This window comes from Mustela erminea, chromosome 11 (genome assembly GCF_009829155.1).
Source record: "Mustela erminea isolate mMusErm1 chromosome 11, mMusErm1.Pri, whole genome shotgun sequence".
NCBI classification, from domain to species: domain Eukaryota; kingdom Metazoa; phylum Chordata; class Mammalia; order Carnivora; family Mustelidae; genus Mustela; species Mustela erminea.
The window spans coordinates 5,475,929-5,493,066 of NC_045624.1; the positions used below are offsets into that span (position 1 = coordinate 5,475,929).

General features: G+C 59.0%; 1 protein-coding gene across 5 annotated transcripts in view; it reads left to right on the forward strand.

Moving 5' to 3' along the window:
* Positions 1-17,138, forward strand: part of WDR86 (WD repeat domain 86) — a 41,669-nt gene that overhangs the window by 5,722 nt on the left and 18,809 nt on the right. For 3 of the 5 annotated variants that reach the window (XM_032304281.1, XM_032304284.1, XM_032304282.1), the window contains exons 3-6: positions 4,896-5,037; positions 6,767-7,181; positions 10,079-10,214; positions 13,098-13,201. In XM_032304281.1, the coding sequence (XP_032160172.1) occupies positions 4,896-5,037; positions 6,767-7,181; positions 10,079-10,214; positions 13,098-13,201 (797 nt within the window). The other 2 variants (XM_032304283.1, XM_032304285.1) reach the window with 2 other exon arrangements.

A 17,138-nucleotide genomic window follows, 5' to 3' on the forward strand; every position in this document is an offset into this window, starting at 1 on the left:
GCTGAGTCATCTCCTACGTTTTTTGTTTTTTTTTTCCAAAGATTTTATTTATTTATTTGAGAGAGAGAGAGAGAATGCACATAAGCCAGGGAAGAGACAGAGGGAAAGAAAGGGGCAAGCAGATTTCCTGGTTAACAGGGAGCCTGACATGGGACTCGATCCCAGGATCCTGGAATCATGACCTGAGCCAAAGGCAATCGCTTAACCGACTGAGCCCCCTAGGCACTCCAAAATGCAGTTTGTTGTAAGCATGGATGTGGCTGACGGAAGCACAGGTCAGAAATTTATTCTTCAGCTCTCCAGCGGCCAGCATCCGCAGGTAGTGAGCTCCCCGTGGGTGCCCACTGAGGAGGTCACAGAAGGAGGCCGGAGAGCTGCCTGGTGGAGGGTGTGGGCTGAGAGGAGCGGGACTGGAAAGACAGGCCCTGCGGTTGCACCAGCCACAGGAGCACCCGCCTGTCCTGGCTGGGAGCTCGGGGCAGGAGGCTGAGTCTCCCATGGCTTTGTCAGACACAATTTCAGCCACACCTTCCACGCCAGGGACATGTAGCCTTCGCTGCTGTGGCTTGCTGACGTCACACACCCAGATGCACGTCCATCAGGCAGGAAACAAAAATGGCACCTCAACACAGTAGCTAAAGGCCAGTTCGATAAAAAAAAAAAAAAAAAGACCCTTTCCAAAGGTGGGCACGGTGTAGGGGATCCCCCGGATCCGTGGCTGGTACCCACAGGGCTCTCAGGGCTCCCAGACCTGGAGGAGCCGGGCCCGGAGCCTTCCCGGCAGCCCGGAAATGGCTGTGGAGACGCCTCCCTCCAGGGAAGTGTGACCGAGGTTTGAGGTTTTAATGGCTGTGGGCCAGCAGATCCTGACCCAGGTCTCCTGCGGGGCTCCCAGCTGTCTGAACCCTGCAGGCGGGGTGGGGGGGTGTCAGGGAGCCCCAGGGAGTGGGGGCGCCGCAGGGAGCAGGCCGGAGGAGAGGAGAGAGGCGGCAGAGGGAGGGGAGGCCCCGCTCTTCATGCCAAGGTAGTGGAACGAGTGTTCCAGCGTGGCCGGTGCCCACGGCAGCCCCCCTCTGCGGCCGCAGACCCCAGGAGGCCCGTGGCCCAGTGGCTCCTCCGGCACGTGGAGGGGCGCTTCGACCCCCAGCTTCTAGCGAGTCCCAGGCTGTGCGGCCGGGGAGGCGGGGAGGGCCGACTTGGCAGAAAACCTTGAGCCTCAGCATGTCCTTTTGAACATAGTAACTGCATCTTATCTGCATTCTTTCTCCCTTCAAAAATGTTTATTTTTAGTTGGGCTTTTTTGCTTATTCTACCCAATTCCAACAGCTCATGGTGGTGGTGCTGTGGTCCCTGGAGACGGGGTGGGCCCCCCCTTGTCCCCAGCCTCCCTCATCCGTCCCTCCCCGGGGGACCCTGTCGGCTGTGTGCAGTGGACCCTGTCGCACGGTCTGCGGACTGCGGTCAGGGACACGCTCTGCAGCCTCTGCGGGCTGGGCTCTGAGCTGGGGCTCGTTCAGCGTGGGTTTTCAGACGCGGAGTCGCTGCCCGGCATGCAGAGGAAGGGGCCTGTCCCTGGGAGGCCCTTGACCGCTGCACAGAATCTCAACCAGCTCTGAGCTGGCCCCCGAGGGGCAGAGGGTCAGCCTGGCCCAGCTTCAGAGATGGGATTTTTTTTTTTACATTTTAAAAATTCTTTTCATTATTGACTCTTCAAGTCTTTGTTTATAGGTATTTATAGACATGTCTCTGTGTATGTATATATATTTAAAGTTTTGTTTATTTTAGAGAGGGGTGGGGGAGGGGCGGGGGAGAGAGAATCCCAAGCAGACTCCATGCTCAGCACCGAGCCCGACGTGAGGCTCGATCTCTCGACCCTGAAATCACAGCGTGAGCTGAAACCGAGTCACCCCTTAACCCACTGCGCCCCCCAGGTGCCCCTGCAGGTATTTATATTTGTATCGTATACATCGTTCCCCCTACTTGCATGGGTCATGCAGTTGGTCCACATCCCTGGGCTAGTGGCTGTGGCTTCGCTGAGGACGGGTGCCACGGCTTACTGGCCACGCGGCTTTCCAGCACTTTTCTTGGCCTTATATACGCACACAGCAGGGCGCCTTCCTGCTGTCGGACTGTTGAGACGGGACAGAATCAGCCAGGAGGCGGCCCATGCCCCTGCGGATGCCTCTCCTGGCTTGGCTGATCCCTGACGGTGCAGCCCCGCCCCCGGAGGATGACTGCAGGGTGGTTGGGGGGGCTGTGGGCAGGGCCGGCTCTGCTGCACCCCACTGCCCTCGGGGTGCCGGGCCACCTTCCAACCCTGGAAGCCAGGGGCGTCCTCAGACACCGCTGGGCACCCCCATGGCAGCTCTGGTTTCAGGGTAGTTTGTTGACAATCTTAAAATATTTCATAAACATTTGGGGATTGGCAAAAAGCTGGGCTGTGTTTTGCCAAACATTTTGCCCTCGACTTTTCAACTGACGTGTATTTTAAGGAAACCTGATCTGCATCATCTCCCAGTGTTTACTTACTTCGCACAAACGTTGTTTTCTTAGAGGCCTGGTACATGCTCTCCAAGAAGACTGGAAAACATGTCTTCCTTCCTTCCTTTTTTATTTATTTTTTTTATTTTTATTTTTTCCTTCCTTCCTTTTTAAAAAAAATTCTCTTTCTTAGAACACAGGGAGTTGGGTTCTTCCAAGAGTAACTGAGCTAAAACCCCAGGGCCAAAAAGTGCCCATCAGCCGGAAAATCCCTGTCTGGGGGTGCCTGGGTGGCTCAGCCAGTTAAGCGTCTGCTTTCAGCTCTTCGTGATCCTGGGGTCCTTGGATCGAGCCCCACATCGGGCTCCCTGCTTGGTGGGGACCCTGCTTCCCCCTCTCCCTCTGCTGCCCACTCTGCTTATGCAATCTTTCCCTCTGTTAAATAAATAAATAAAAGCTTTCAAAAAAAAAAAAAAAATCCTTGTCTGATACCAGACATCTAGACAGAATTTTAAAATTCAGTCGCAATCTTTAACGTAATTAATATATCCCACACATGTAGATATTTGAATTAATCAATTTCTTCATCTGTGAAATGGATCTTACGTATAACATTCCTTTGATTCTATTGATTTTCTGGTTGCTGGATCCTTTTTTTTTTTTTTTTTAAAGATTTTATTTATTTATTTGAGAGAGAGAGCATGAGAGGAGAGAAGGTCAGAGGGAGAAGCAGACCTGCTGTGGAGCTGGGAGCCCGATGCGGGACTCCCTGGGATCCTGGGACTCCAGCACCATGACCAGAGCCGAAGGCAGTTGCTTAACCGACTGAGCCTCCCAGGCACTTCTGGTTTCTGGATTCTTTTCAAATATACTCAGCTTCAGTTTGCTATCAGGACTCGTTATCAGGGGGAATAAAAGGTTGTTATCGGGGTGTCTGGGTGGCTCAGTCAGTTAACCATCCGCCTTCAGCTCAGGTCATTATCCTAAGGTCCCGGGATCGAGTCCTGCATTAGGCTCCCTGCTCAGTGGAAGCTTACTTCCCCTGTCTCTCTGCCTGCCTCTCTGCTTGTGCTCTCTCTCTCTCTGTCAAATGAATAAATAAAATTAAAAAAAAAAAAGAGTTGGGGCGCCTGGGTGGCTCAGTGGGTTAAAGCCTCTGCCTTCGGCTCAGGTCATGATCCCAGGGTTCTGGGATCGAGCCCCACATCGGGCTCTCTGCTCAGCAGGGAGCCTGCTTCCTCCTCTCTGCCTGCCTCTCTGCCTACCTGTGATCTCTGTCTGTCAAATAAATAAATAAAATCTTAAAAAAAAAAGTTATCTGAGGTGGAAACATGTTTTTTTAACATACATAGGCGTTCGTGCAGGTATAGAACTAGTCCAGGCATAGAGAATCTTTGCATATATGGGCCTGTCTGACCCATAAATGCTGATTTTATATTCTAAACAGATTGAGATTTTATCATGCAGGACTTTAAGGGATTTTGTTGTTGTTTTTTAAGTAAACTCTATAGCCAACATGGGGCTCCAGCTCACAACCCCAAGATCAAAGTCACAGGCTCCGCTGAGCGGGCCAGCCGGCCGGCCCTGAGACGGAGCCGGGCGCACGAGGACAGGCCCTGCTCTGACTGGGAGCTGAGTCCTTCCGGGGCTGCTTTATAAGCCAGGCCGGAAGTCAAACCACCGATCATCGCCCCGACAAGGTGGGCGAGCAGGTGCCTTTGGCCGAGCCGCGGCTCCGTGTGGCCCTCAGTCTGTCCCTAGACCTCCACCCTCCCTCTGCCTGAGCCTTCTCCACCGTTTCTGCCAAACACCTGAATTCCGGCCTGCGGGGCCCTCTCCTGCTTTGGCGTGGGCCGTCTCCTCCCCTGGCTCTTCTCCCCTCCCCTCCCCTCACAGGCCCCGCTTGGACCCTGCATCACCGGGCCGCAAACAGCCACCGTCCGGCATTCACCCAATCTGCGCGCCGGCCCCACGAGGCGGGGACCAGGAGATGGGGGTGTGCAGAGGTGACTCAGTGGCAGCACCAAGACCTAGGCCAGGCCTCTGGCCCCGAAGGCCAAGGCCCTGGGCCTCTATACTTCTTGCCTCGGTGACAGTGACAGTGGCTTTGTTCAACCACTGAGTGAACACAAACAGCGGAGTCTGGAGACAGACTGCTGAAGAAGGGCAAAGGAGGAAGAGGAAGGAGAGAGAGTGGGAAAAGAGAGAACAAAAGGATCTGGGGGGCAGAGAGAGGGGCCCCCTGAATTTCTCCCGGCAGCCCGCAGCTCCTGAGCCTCCCAGACCAAGTCGCCCCCCAAAGGGCTGATGACCCTGAGCTCGTCTCAAACACGCCCCAGCCCTGCTTTCTTCGCAGAAGGGAGACAAAAGCTGCCATGCCCTGCGCTCACGTGTCCCCCCCACCCCGTCCACAGGGCACGAGAGCTACGTGACCTTCTGCCAGCTGGAGGACGAGGCTGCCTTCACATGCAGCGCTGACCGCACCATCAGAAAGTGGGACGTGCGCACCGGGCAGTGTCTGCAGGTCTTCCGAGGACACACGTCCATCGTGAACAGGTCAGTGTGGTGGGGGGAGGTGCTCCGGGGACAGAGAGGGAGGCCGTGCGGCCCCTGCCGCTGGAGGAACTTAGGTTCTCTGGGGAAGCCTACATGCAGACGCGTCCGAGGTCATCAGGAGCACAGAGGATGGGGGTCCCCGGACGCTTGTGTTTCAGGCATGACATGGGCTGCATGTGGGGGGTCTGCAGGCAGAGGTTGGGGAAGGGAGGCCCCACCAACACATTGATTGTGCTTGGACGCCCCCCTTGGGGACCCGGGCAGCGCACTGCCCACTGCGAGGCCCAGGGAAAAGCGACCGAGGCCACAGCTCCTACTGATGGGAACAGATTCCAGAGGAAGTGGCCTAATTAGTACCTGATGGTCAACCAGAGGGGGTTGTTGTGAAGACGGAGTGCAGGGTATTTTTAAACCTCCCCTTTCCATGTTGTCATTGAAATTTCCCACCCCCTCCTTCTCAAAAACATTTGAATTTTTCCTTTCCTTATTGAATTTGGGTTTGAGCTGAGCCATGAAAATTCCTTTGCTAATCAGATCAATTTGACACCATTTATGTAACTTGCGGTGGCCGTTTTAGACTCCCGAGGGAGTGTCCGGTATGACCAGGGGTCTGGGCGCCTGCCCACCTGCAGTCAGAGCTGTGCACCCACAGGGCAGGAGCGAGGTACCGACCCTCCGCAGAGACGCAAGTGTTGTGCTGGCTCGGGACGCCTGTGAGGGGACAAGTCACCTTCCCACAGCCGAGCTTTTCCCCGGCCTCTTTAGCTGGAGCCCGCAGGGTCCCACCCGCCACCAGGGGCGAGCCCACGAGGTGGTGCAGGACGTCCCACCTCCTGCTGGTCGCTTCCCGACACCCTTCCTTGAGAAAGCGTGGGACTGGGGGAAGGTGTGGGTATGTGGGAGTCTCGTGCCATGAGACAGGGCGGCGGGGAGAGGCCACATCTCAGGGGACAGGCGTGTGCCCAGCTTGTAACCGGAAACTCTCAGCTGCTCCTCAAAAGCAAACCTGGGTAATTGAGGCCAGAAATTATGCTCCGCGGGGTTGCGACTCTCCTGGGCACACACGCCCCATACACACACGTCCACGCGCCCCATGTCTGAGGGGTCGGGGTCCCAAATGGACCATGCTGGGTAGACACTAAGTCTTGCTTAGCCGCTGGATTGCGTTACTGAGTAGCCTGTGCCCAGGGAATCAACTGCTCTGTCCCCACACTTGTGACACATGCCCCGTGCAGCTGCCCCCCCACTTTGTGGGCTCCAGGGGGTGCGGAGGGCGGGGGCCTCAGGGCTTCTTAACACGGGTGTGTGAACAGAGTCTTTGATGTTAAGCAAAGTTCTATAGTGAAGACAAACATGTATTTCCTGGGAAGAAGTTCTTAGTGTTCACCGAAGTGAGACTGAAAGTCCTGAGTATTTGCTGCCCGGGAGCCTCTCCTCTCCCCATGGGTGCGAACAGAGCTCCGCTCCACCCACACGAGGTTCTCCCAGCTCACTGAACACAGAGGACACCAGACAAAGGGCCCTCCTGACGGCCTGTTAGGCACCCCTGTGTGGTCTGACCCCTGCCCTACCCCTACGAAGTTTGACCCCTGCCCCTTAGCCCTGCATGCTCTGACCCCTGCCCCTTAGCCCTGCATGCTCTGACCCCTGCCCCTTAGCCCTGCATGCTCTGACCCCTGCCCCTTAGCCCTGCATGCTCTGACCTCTGCCCTCTCCCTCTTCCCACCAGGATCCTGGTCGCCAACAACCAGCTCTTCAGCAGCTCCTACGACCGCACAGCTCGAGCCTGGAGCGTGGACAAGGGACAGGTGGCTCAGGAGTTCCGAGGCCACCGCAACTGCGTGCTGACCCTAGCCTACTCCGCGCCCTGGGACCTGCCCGGGGCTCCCTGCGCCGAGGAGGTTGGGGGGCTCCTGGTGACGGGCAGCACGGATGGCACGGCCAAGGTGTGGCAGGTGGCCAGTGGCTGCTGCCACCAGACGCTGCGGGGCCACACGGGAGCCGTGCTCTGCCTTGTGCTGGACACGCCCAGTCACACCGCCTTCACCGGCAGCACCGACGCCACAATCCGCGCCTGGGACATCCTGAGCGGGGAGCAGCTGAGGGTGTTCAGGGAGCACCAGGGCTCTGTCATCTGTCTGGAGGTGAGATCCGCCTGGCCCTCGCCTGTCTTATGAGGGAGGCCCCCGGGTGGCCTTCTGAGCCACCACCCTCCCCCGAGTCCTAGTTAGCTTGGGCCGAGGAACAGAGTACTGCAGTCAGGGACAGTGGACATGACAGAGACAGATGGTCTCACCGCTCTGGGGCTGCAAGCCTGAGATCCGGGGGTCGGCGTGTAGCTGGGCGGCGTCTGCTCATGGCGTCGTCCCTGTCGACCCTCTGCATCCAGGTGTCCTCTTCCTATAAGGACTCCAGTCCTATGGATTAGGTCCCACCCCTGTGACCTCATTTTAACTTAACTACGTCCTTAAAGACCCTGTCTCCAAACACACCCGCCCTCACGGATACGAGGGTCACAGCTGTTGTCAACATAGGAATTCTGGTTTCTTTACATGTTAGGGAAGGTTATGTCTACCCAGAAACGCTGGTCCCTCATTCCTCCATCCAAAAGTTCTACAACATGAAATTGGGTTTTTTTTAAAGGCTTGGCACAAAAACGTCCTTGGCGGCGAAGCCTGGCCCGCACAGATAGGAAGCTCACTGGAGCTCACTTGATCCCATTTCCTGGGACTAGGCATTCCTTTGCTGTAGAAACACGAGGGTGTTGCTCAAATCCCAAAACTCCTGAAATACATCTGGCTCCAGGGTTTTGGATCAGGGATTCTGAGCGTGAAATCGGGCCCACCCCTGGTGGTTGTGAGGGCTCCACGGACTAGCAGTGGGTATGACCCAGACGGGAGCCCCTCGGGTGCCTGGTAGCTTGCGCTGTGGTTGGCCATCCAGCCAATGCTGCCTGTGCTTATAGGTGCTCATTGTACACGCGAGAGGCTCAGAGGGGGTGAGCAACTTGTCCACGGCCTCACAGCTGCTGAGGGGCAGCATAGAAAGGTGTGATGGGGCCTGCACCCTGCTGGGCTGGGGGAACCCCCTCCCGCAGTCTCTCCCCTGAGGCGGGATGTCTGGAGCCCACCTGTGCTCGGCAGCCTGGCCCGGCAGCTTCATCCCCTGCCCCGAGAGCATCCGCGGCCGGGAGCTGAGCAGGGAGAGGCCTGCGCCCCAGGGGCCTCCACAGCAGAGGCCCAGGCCTGCTTGGATGGATTGCACAGCAGGGAGATGGCCCCTGAGCCCCGGCCCCCCAGAGCTGTCTTGGCTGAGGGAAGTCTTGCAGGTCCTGCCCTCTGTGACATGCCCCCGTCAGGGTCTGTGTGCTTCCTCATGTGCCTCGGGCCTCCTCTGGCCTCCCCAAGCTGCCCGGCTGTTCCCCATGGACGTCCTCACAGGAAAGCAGCCAAAGTGAACAGTGAGGTCTGAGGCAGCCAAGGACAACATGCTTGGAGCTTATCCTGGGCCTCTGGACTCGTGATTTGTACTTTGAAATGGAGCTTCTTGGTCACTTGTAAACACAGTGCGACAGGCCCCGCGTTCTTGGGACGCACTGTGTGGTGAGCAGGAGGCATCTTCCCGTTGCCACAGCCGCCATGGAAGCTTAGGGCCCCCCTTGCGGGGACTCAGTGGCACAGAGAGGCCCAGGGGCCCATATGGGGACCTCCAGCCCACAGGCCACACTCACCAGCTCCCTTAATTTCAGGTCTGTGAGTCTCAGTGGGAAGTTGGGGAAGCGTGGTCCCTGGAGGCTTTGAGGCTGCCTCTGAAGTGATGGTTATTGGGGACGGTCAGGACACACAGGGGGCAGGAGGCCATACGTGTTACCGAAGATCCCACCGCCTCTGCCCTAGTGAATGGCCTAAAGCCAAGTCTGACCTGGGCTGTGGCTGGGGTGGAAATATAATCTGGACTGGTCAGAGCCCTGTCCTCCAGGAACTCATAGGGGGAAACTGGGGCAGCCGCGGGCCCTGGAGTGGAAAGGGGCCCAGAGTGTGGCTGTCATTGGGCTGGTGTGTGCTCAAGGTAGGAAGGCAGGGGCCATGGTAAGGATGCCGGGGGCCAGTCTGTGCTGCCTCCAGGCCTGCCGCCTGGTGCCCCAGCTGAAGGGCCTCCTCTTTCCTAAGCCTGGGCCCCAGCACCGGCACAAATGGCTGGGCCCCAGCACCGGCACAAATGGCTCTCCAGGGCTCCCAGCCGCCCTCCTTGCCCGGCTTCCAGTTCTCCTCTGCTTCGCTGCTAACCAGAGGGGCTGGGTGGGGACTGTCTTGGCTGCCGGGATTTGGTCTAGATGAACCTGCAGAATTATTTTAGTAGTCTTAGCCCTTCCCTTGGGCTCCGACCGGTCTGCCTCGGCCAGGGCAGCTCCTGCAAAGGGCCTCCGACACCGCATCCCTTCTCTCCCAGACCCTTGCCCTGTCTGCTGTGACACCCAGCAGGGGTGTGAAAGCCACCCTGGTCAGCTGGGGCAGGCGGGACGTGGGGGAGCCTGTCTCCAGGGCTCCTTCCTCCCCACCAGGGCAGCCCCCGGAGCCCTTTCCTCCGCCGGGATGATGGAGGGAACCGCTGGTGCAGCCGGGCCATAGCTACAGGCGGATTCCCAGGAAACTTTCAGGCACGGATGGTTCTGCCCCAGCAGCTGCGGACAAGAGACGCTGCCGACAGTAACGACACGCAGGAACATTCTGTGGCGCTTGCTCCTAGCGCGCCGAGCGCCCCCAGGCCTTCTCCCGCCGGCCACGGGAAGCCTCTGACGCGATGCTTCTCTCTCGGTGCCGGGGAGCCGTCGGGCCGTGGCCAAGGGAAAAGCGGCAGGATTGTCGGGTGCTAGAATGGGCCGTTGGGTGGGTCCCCCCGGCAGGGTCTTCCCCGCTCGTCCACGGTTCCCAGTGAGACGGGCACGCGCCCCTCCCCCCACCACACGGAGCGGTCTGGGGGATCCGAGTCACCTGCTGCGGCAGCAGCCCGGGCCAGCGCCGCCCTCCTCCTCCTCCCCCAGCTGGTGAACCGGCACGTGTACTCGGGCAGCGCCGACAGGACGGTCAAGTGCTGGCTGGCAGACACCGGGGAGTGCGTGCGCACGTTTGCGGCGCACCGGCACAGCGTGAGCGCCCTCAGATACCACGCGGGCACCTGTAAGTGACTCCGGCCCGGCCGGCCCCACGCTGCTCCCACCCGCCTGCGCTGCCTCCGCCCTTCACGCCTCGCCCCCACCAGATCCTCCCACCCTCGGGGCTTCTGCGCCCTACTTCTTACTTCTTCCCTCCTGAGCCTCAGCGGCCCTTTGGGGTGGTCAGCAGCGAGAGAGCACAAGCAGGGGGAGCAGCAGGGGGAGAGGGAGAAGCAGGCGCCCCTGAGCAGAGAGGACCCTGGGATCCTGACCTGAGCCAAGGACAGACCAACCCAGTCATCCAGGCGGCCCCCGCCCCAGGGTTATTTACAAATTACAGCCCAAATGCTTAGGAGCCCCAGGGATAAGCCCATCTCAGGGACACATTCTCCTTATTCAAATGAGACCCTGACACCACTTAACTCTGGCCAGACTGAAGGGCCACGTGGGTTTGGCTTCACCTGGCATTACATTTGGCTACAGATAGCAGAGAGCCCAGATAACAGTGCCTTGAATGAAACAGTGGTTTATTTTTCTCAGATAGAATTTCTGAGGCTGGCGGTACAGGCAGGAATGGATGGTTCCACAAAGTTACCAGGCACCGAGTTTCCTTTGATCACTTTGCTTTATAGCTCTTAGTATACGTCTTCTTTTAGGGGGCCTCATAGTTTAATGTAGCTGCTGAAGCTCCAGCCATCATATCACGTTTTAGGCAGACAAGAAGAAGGAAAGGTAAAACGATGTGTCTCTTAGTTGAGTGGGTCTCTTTAAAGATCTTTCTTGGAAGCTCTACCCAAAGACTTGGCATACATCTCTTTGCTGCCTGAAAGAGAGACTGAATAATAAAATCTCTTATCTAGGGATATTGCTGCCAACTTTAATCAGGTTATTTTGGAAAGAAAGAAGGGCAGAATGGCATATTGGATAGGCAACAAGCTCTTTGTCCCACAGTTCTCAAACTGACACACCTGAGCTTTGCCGGCTCTTCCCTGAGGCCTGGCTCATGTGCACACCCCAGACACACCCAGAAGACAGACACTGCTCCAGGAAGCACTCCCCCCACCCCCACACACCTCACCATACCTACATGAGAGTGGGGCTTCCAGGTTCCTGAACATCTCTTTCCCAAAACAATGCCCAGCATTACGTTTTGCTATTGCCCCCCCCCCCCGTTCCCTGCTCTGTTCTCTCTCTCTCTCTCTCTCACACACACACACACACACTCACACTGAAGGAGCAGATGGGTGTGGGGGAGATGAAGCACAAAATTCAAGTTGACTTCACAGCACGGGTGTTAAATGAAGATAGAATGTGGATCTCTGAAAATAGAGCTTGAGATACCCTCGGGATTTAGGTGTCTGACACGGGAAAATTATTTTTTCCTTCTTCCTGGGTCCAAGCCTGTTAAGTGTGATTCTGGCTCTGCTCCCAAGTCAGGACCTCTGGTTTAAAAAGATTAAAGTCGCCCAGAGCGCCACCCCTTGGCAGCAGCTGGGAGGGACCCCACCTGCTGCCCACTATAAAGGAAACTGGTCCCTGGCCATTGCCAACAGGCTGTGGGGGTGATAGGACTTAATTCCTGACCCTCTTCCCCTCCACTGGACACCCAGAAGCCACACTGGGTTGGGGTAGGGGAAGCAGGAAAGGAACAGAAGAGACCCAGGAAGGAAACTCCCCCTCTAGAGACACATTCACCAGTAGCTTCAGCAGCAAGGCTGGGAATAGGCAGGTGAAGCAGTAATCCGGGTAAAGAAGACATCCCTGAGGCTAGGGATCCCCCATAGCTTGCTCAGGCTGCTGGGTGGGTGCGGCAGATGCTGTGGGGACCACACCAGGGGCGCTTCTCTCTGCCGCCCCTCAGGTTCTCTGCCCTAGAGTGTTTTCCTGTGAGGAGCAGGTTGGAGGAGCTGACACCCCAAAGAGAGGCCCTCAACCGATGACCTGCCCCCCTCTCCCAGGGCTCCGGCTCTGAGACGTGGTCTGCACTTTCTCCGAGGGGTCCCCCTGCAGTCACCTGCTCACTAATTCGCCTGTATGGACTTCCTTCCTGTTTCTCTCCCCACTTGGTGGAATGCTAGGCCAGATGAAGTACTTGAACTCCAATCCTAGCGTCAGGGTCATTTCTGGGAGAGCGCAGGCTGGGACCATGAGTAGACAACGGAGTTCTTGTGGTCAGCACTCAGTGTGCTCCCTGACCCGCAGAATCAGCGGCAGCTGGAACTGGTTAGGCAAGCGGGCTCGCAGGCCCCGCCCCAGACCTCCTAAGACCGAAACTCAGGTGGGCTCAGCAATCTGCCGTAACCGCCATCCAGGTGACTCAGGTGCTCATGGAGTCTGAGAACTCTTGAACTAAGCTCTAACGTAGGAAAAGGCGCAAGGAAGGCCAAATCCTGGCCCTTGCCGGGGAGAGGTTGGGCAGGGGCGCTCTAGCGAACGCCAGAGGGTCTAGGCTCTGTTTGGAGGGCCAAGTTCATTACTGAGGAGGGGAAGGAACAAATTTCTAGTTGGTCCTTGTCCCAGTAGGCAGCTCAGATGTTGGGGGGGGGGGTAGATGACTCCCCCCCCCCCGACCCCACCCCAAGGCAGTGGCTTTAGAGCAGGGAAGCAGGCCTCACCAAAGGCTTCCACCAAACAGTCTGAGCGAGGGCACCTGGGCGGAGGTGGTACTCAGGAGGGACAGGAGCCCGGGCGGGAGAGGGCAGCCGCGGTCCTGCAGAGCACGGGGAGGCGGGTGGTCCCCTGAGTTCCCAGGCCGGTAGCAGCAGAATGAAGGTGCCGCCTCCTTCCTTGCAAGGGGCTCCCGCTAGTTCCCGTTTGAACCTTATGACCTCCCGGTGAGGCGGGCGGAGGGGCCCGGGCCCGCCCCGCCGCACCCCTGCCCAGGCCCAGCGGCGCCCTGTGTTCACAGTGTTCACGGGCAGCGGGGACGCCCGCGCGCGCGCCTTCGACGCCCAGTCCGGAGCGCTGCAGAGGGTGTTCCGCGGCCACGCCTTCGTCATCAACTGCATCCAGGTAGGCGCTCGCGCCGCCCCCGGGCTCTGCCTCGGCGGGGAGGGAAGGCCGCCCGCCGCACCCCGAGGCCCCCGGCGGAGAGGCCGCCGGCCCTCGGCTTAGGTAGGTGCCGTTCGCGCCCGCGAGCGAAGCTGCGGGCCCTGCGGAGGGGAGGGCGGCCCGGGCGCCCCCGCAGCGCCGCCCCACGCGCCGCCCCGCGCCCGCAGGTGCACGAACAGGTGCTGTACACGGCGTCGCACGACGGCGCGCTGCGCCTCTGGGATGTGCGCGGCCTCCCGTGCGCGCCGCCGCCGCGCCCCGCCGCCCCCGCGCGCAGCCGCTCCCGCCTCTTCAGCAACAAGGTGGGCTGCGCCGCCGCGCCCCTGCAGCCCGCCTGAGCGCCCCGACTCTGCCCCGCCTCGGTGTCCGTGGATTCTGAAGCCCCGTCCCGTCCCGTGGACGGCGACCGTGCTCGCCCTCGGCGACCACGTCTCCGTCCCCGCCGCCCCCAGACCGGGCCCCACCCCCAGCAGAGCGGCCCCGCACTCGGGTCTGCACCTGGCCCAGCGGGACCCTCCCGACCCAGGGTCTGCGGCCCCACAACCCCCAGGGCCTGAGGTCCCCAGAAGCTAAACCCGTCCTGGGGGGAAACGGGACTTCAAAGAGCCCAGCAGCAGCTGTCATTAAGTTTGGCAGATTGTCCTGAGGACGCTGGTGAAGAACCGAAATACACGTCCTTCCACGCGCTCTGGAATATGTCTTTTGTTCTGCAAACTCAGCGGCCCGTCGGAGGGAGGAGGGGTTCCCGGAACCGGGGCTTCGCACACCCGCCCGGGCCTGCCTCTCCTCGAGGGGGCAATGAGGGGCTGCGGCCCGATGACCCTTGGTGTCACTCGTATGGGGAGTGGCCACGGGAGAGGCGCTTCGTCCTGTGACAGTGACTCGGGGAGCCGTCACCCCTGCTCTGAAGCCCCCAAGTCGGCCGGAGCCGAGGAGGGCTTCCCGCCGCCCCGTCTGGGTCTGGAGTTCAAAGGCCCCGGCAGTCTCCGGTCGCGTGCGCAGCGCGGGCGGCCGACGCGGGACGCGGGGAAGGGGTGGGCCATCCCTCAGCGGAGAAGCTGGAGGGGCTTCCTGGGGGAGGTGGGGCCGGGGCTCCGGAGAGGCCCCGAGGGGAGCCGCCCCCAACTGCCCCCTCGTCACCTGAAGGGGGCGCGCTGCCAGCCCTCGGCTGGGGCGGGAGGAGAAGCCGCGGGGCGGTGTCTGCGGTCGAGGGCTCGGCATCTGGCCGAGGCCGGGAGCCTCTGGTGCGGAGGAGCGGACCGTGCACTGCGCTCACCGAGAGCTAGTGCGTCCGCGTGGCGCGCTGGGGGTGGGGGGTGCAGGTCCAGGCCTGACGGGTGGGGCCCTCCCCCTCAGGCCCGAATAGGTACGGGATGGGCACCTGGGCGGGTAGGAAGTGACGCCTACCTTCGTGACTGCGGGCTAGGCCACACCCCGGGAACGCGGGGGCCTCGCCAGGAAGGGAGGCTGGCGGGGGAGAAGCAGGCGCGGCAGCGTCCTGGGGCTGGGCCTCGCGCGGGTCTGCGGCGCCCACAGCTGCGGCTGCAGGGCCATGGCCACCGGCGGGGCTGCCCGGGAGCCGAGTGCAGCCCAGGGAGCGCCGGCACCGGGACCACCTCGAGTACTGGTGCCCGGATTTGCGCTGAGCCCGCAGAGGGGCGGCTGGAGTAACCCGGACGCACGCAGGCGCTGAGCTTTCCTGCCTCTCCTGTCACCCTCCGCCACCTCTGATACCCCGTCAGAGACAGACACAGGGGCTAGGACACACCCGGGAAAGAGCCCCGGGGCGGATCGGGACACAGGAGCTGCTAGACATCTGTTCTCCCGCCTGCCTCCCCTGGACAGAGTAGGAAATGGAAACCTGGTGGGTTTTTTGTTTTTGTTTTTGTTTTTTAAAGATTTTATTTATTTGACAGAGATCACAAGTAGGCAGAGAGGCAGGCAGAGAGAGAGGGAAGCAGGCTCCCAGCTGAGCAGAGAGCCTGATGGGGGACTGGATCCCAGAACCCTGAGATCATGACCTGAGCCAAAGGCAGAGGCTTTAACCCACTGAGCCACCCAGGTGCCCCTGGGGGTTGGGGTTGGGTTTTTTATTTGTCTTTTGGGTAGTTAGCAGAGTGCATTTGGGTAATTTTTATTTCTCCAGCACACAAGGCTCTGTTAGATGTTGATGATGTTAAGACCAGATGACCAGGTATTCTTTGCCTTTGATAAATAGGGCCGAATTGAGGTGGGGTGGGGAGGGAGGACATATGGGCAGGGACAGGCAGGAGAGGGTCACCAAAGCCCAGAGCTCCCGGAATTTCATGAGAGGGATCGACATCGGATGTGAAGAGACGCCAGCGTCTCACTCGTGCTCGGAGTCCTGTGAGGGCCTGCGTGTCCGGCCACTGCAGTCCAGACCCCTGCCTGCCTTTCAGGGCGCTCTGCAGTTGGACTGGCGGTCCTTCCTGCCTCATCCTCTGCCCCACCCCACCGTCTGGTGGGCCTAGAACAGCCCTGACCTCATGCATACAGCACACTTGGCCTGTCCTATACCAACTATTACATCCTCATTGGTCCCAGGTCTGGAATGTTTTCCTTTCTTCTTGGACTCTCCAAGGAGAGGCCCTCCAAGGCCCATGTCCTCTGGGACTCTTCCAGCCTCAGCACAGTCCCATTTACATGGGGACATTTTCATCACGAATGCCCTTTGCTGCTGCTTCTGCCCTCCGGAGCCGGGAATGGCACTCCGTCACTGCCCACTTTCACACAGCAGCTGGAGGCAAAGCCAGGACCAGAACCTGCCTCCCGACGTGGGACGGGCAGCCCTCCTTACGTGAGAGCTGGCCTCTCGGTGTTTCTTCGGGCGCCCACGAAGCGAGGTCAGAGCCCTGCTGGGGAGCTTCTGCATTCTAGCCTTTCCAGGATCACTAAGAACGCATCTGGGAGCTCGAAGCCATGCCTGGCCCAAGGCCAGGACAGTAACTGCTTAGCCAGAAGCTGCGATTCAGGCCTGAAATCCGAGGATGACACAGTCCGGGAGAGACCCCGTCATCACCTCAATCGTCAGCCACTTCAACACCAAGGGCGCAAAACCCCGTCCCCTCCTGCGCGGGCTCCTTCCCCACCACCAGCTCCAGCTCTGCTTTCCACGTTCGTCTTTCTTGAGAGCCAGCTGTGATTTCTTCACGGAACTCCGTGCAGCAAACACCTTGGATCTCAACAAGGCTCGAGACGGCCCCGGCGCGCTCCCTACTTAGAACACTTGAGGAGTGTGAGCAACTTACTGCAAAGTCAGGCTGATGATTTTTGAGTATGTTTTCCACCTTTCATTTCCATGTGGATCCTTCATTGTAAACGTCAACAGAAAAGATTCTCACCCACTGAAACTGGGCTGCCTGTTAAGGCTTTATGAAAAGCATCAGTGGAAAAGTCACAGCATTTCAGCCGGCCCTGGGCACCGGCAACAGGGCCACCTACCCTCCATCGCAGGAGCTTCCGGCGACCTCTGGAGGACAGGAGGAGGATCAGGGACATATCTGGCACCTGATCCAGCACACTGCTGCTGCCAGCTGTGTCCTGGGGCTGGACCCGGCTCTCATGTCACTCCCATCTCCAGAGTGACGTTTGGCACAGTTGGAGTGCTTACTTGGGCCATTAAGAGGCTAACTACGTCTTCAGAAATTAGTAATGTGACACAGGTATACCCAAAACCCCCCACAAACCTGGAGAAAATAGATCTTAATCTCAGATAGCTATCTCAGTGAGCAGTGAGCTTCATATGACAGTACAGCGTCTGGAAATGCTGATTAAAAATTAATTGCTTTGGTTAGCATTTAAGATTTCCCCATTTAATGAAAGATTTTATTTTTGTAAAGAATTTTGAAAAGATATAAATTCTTCACTTCAACCTTGA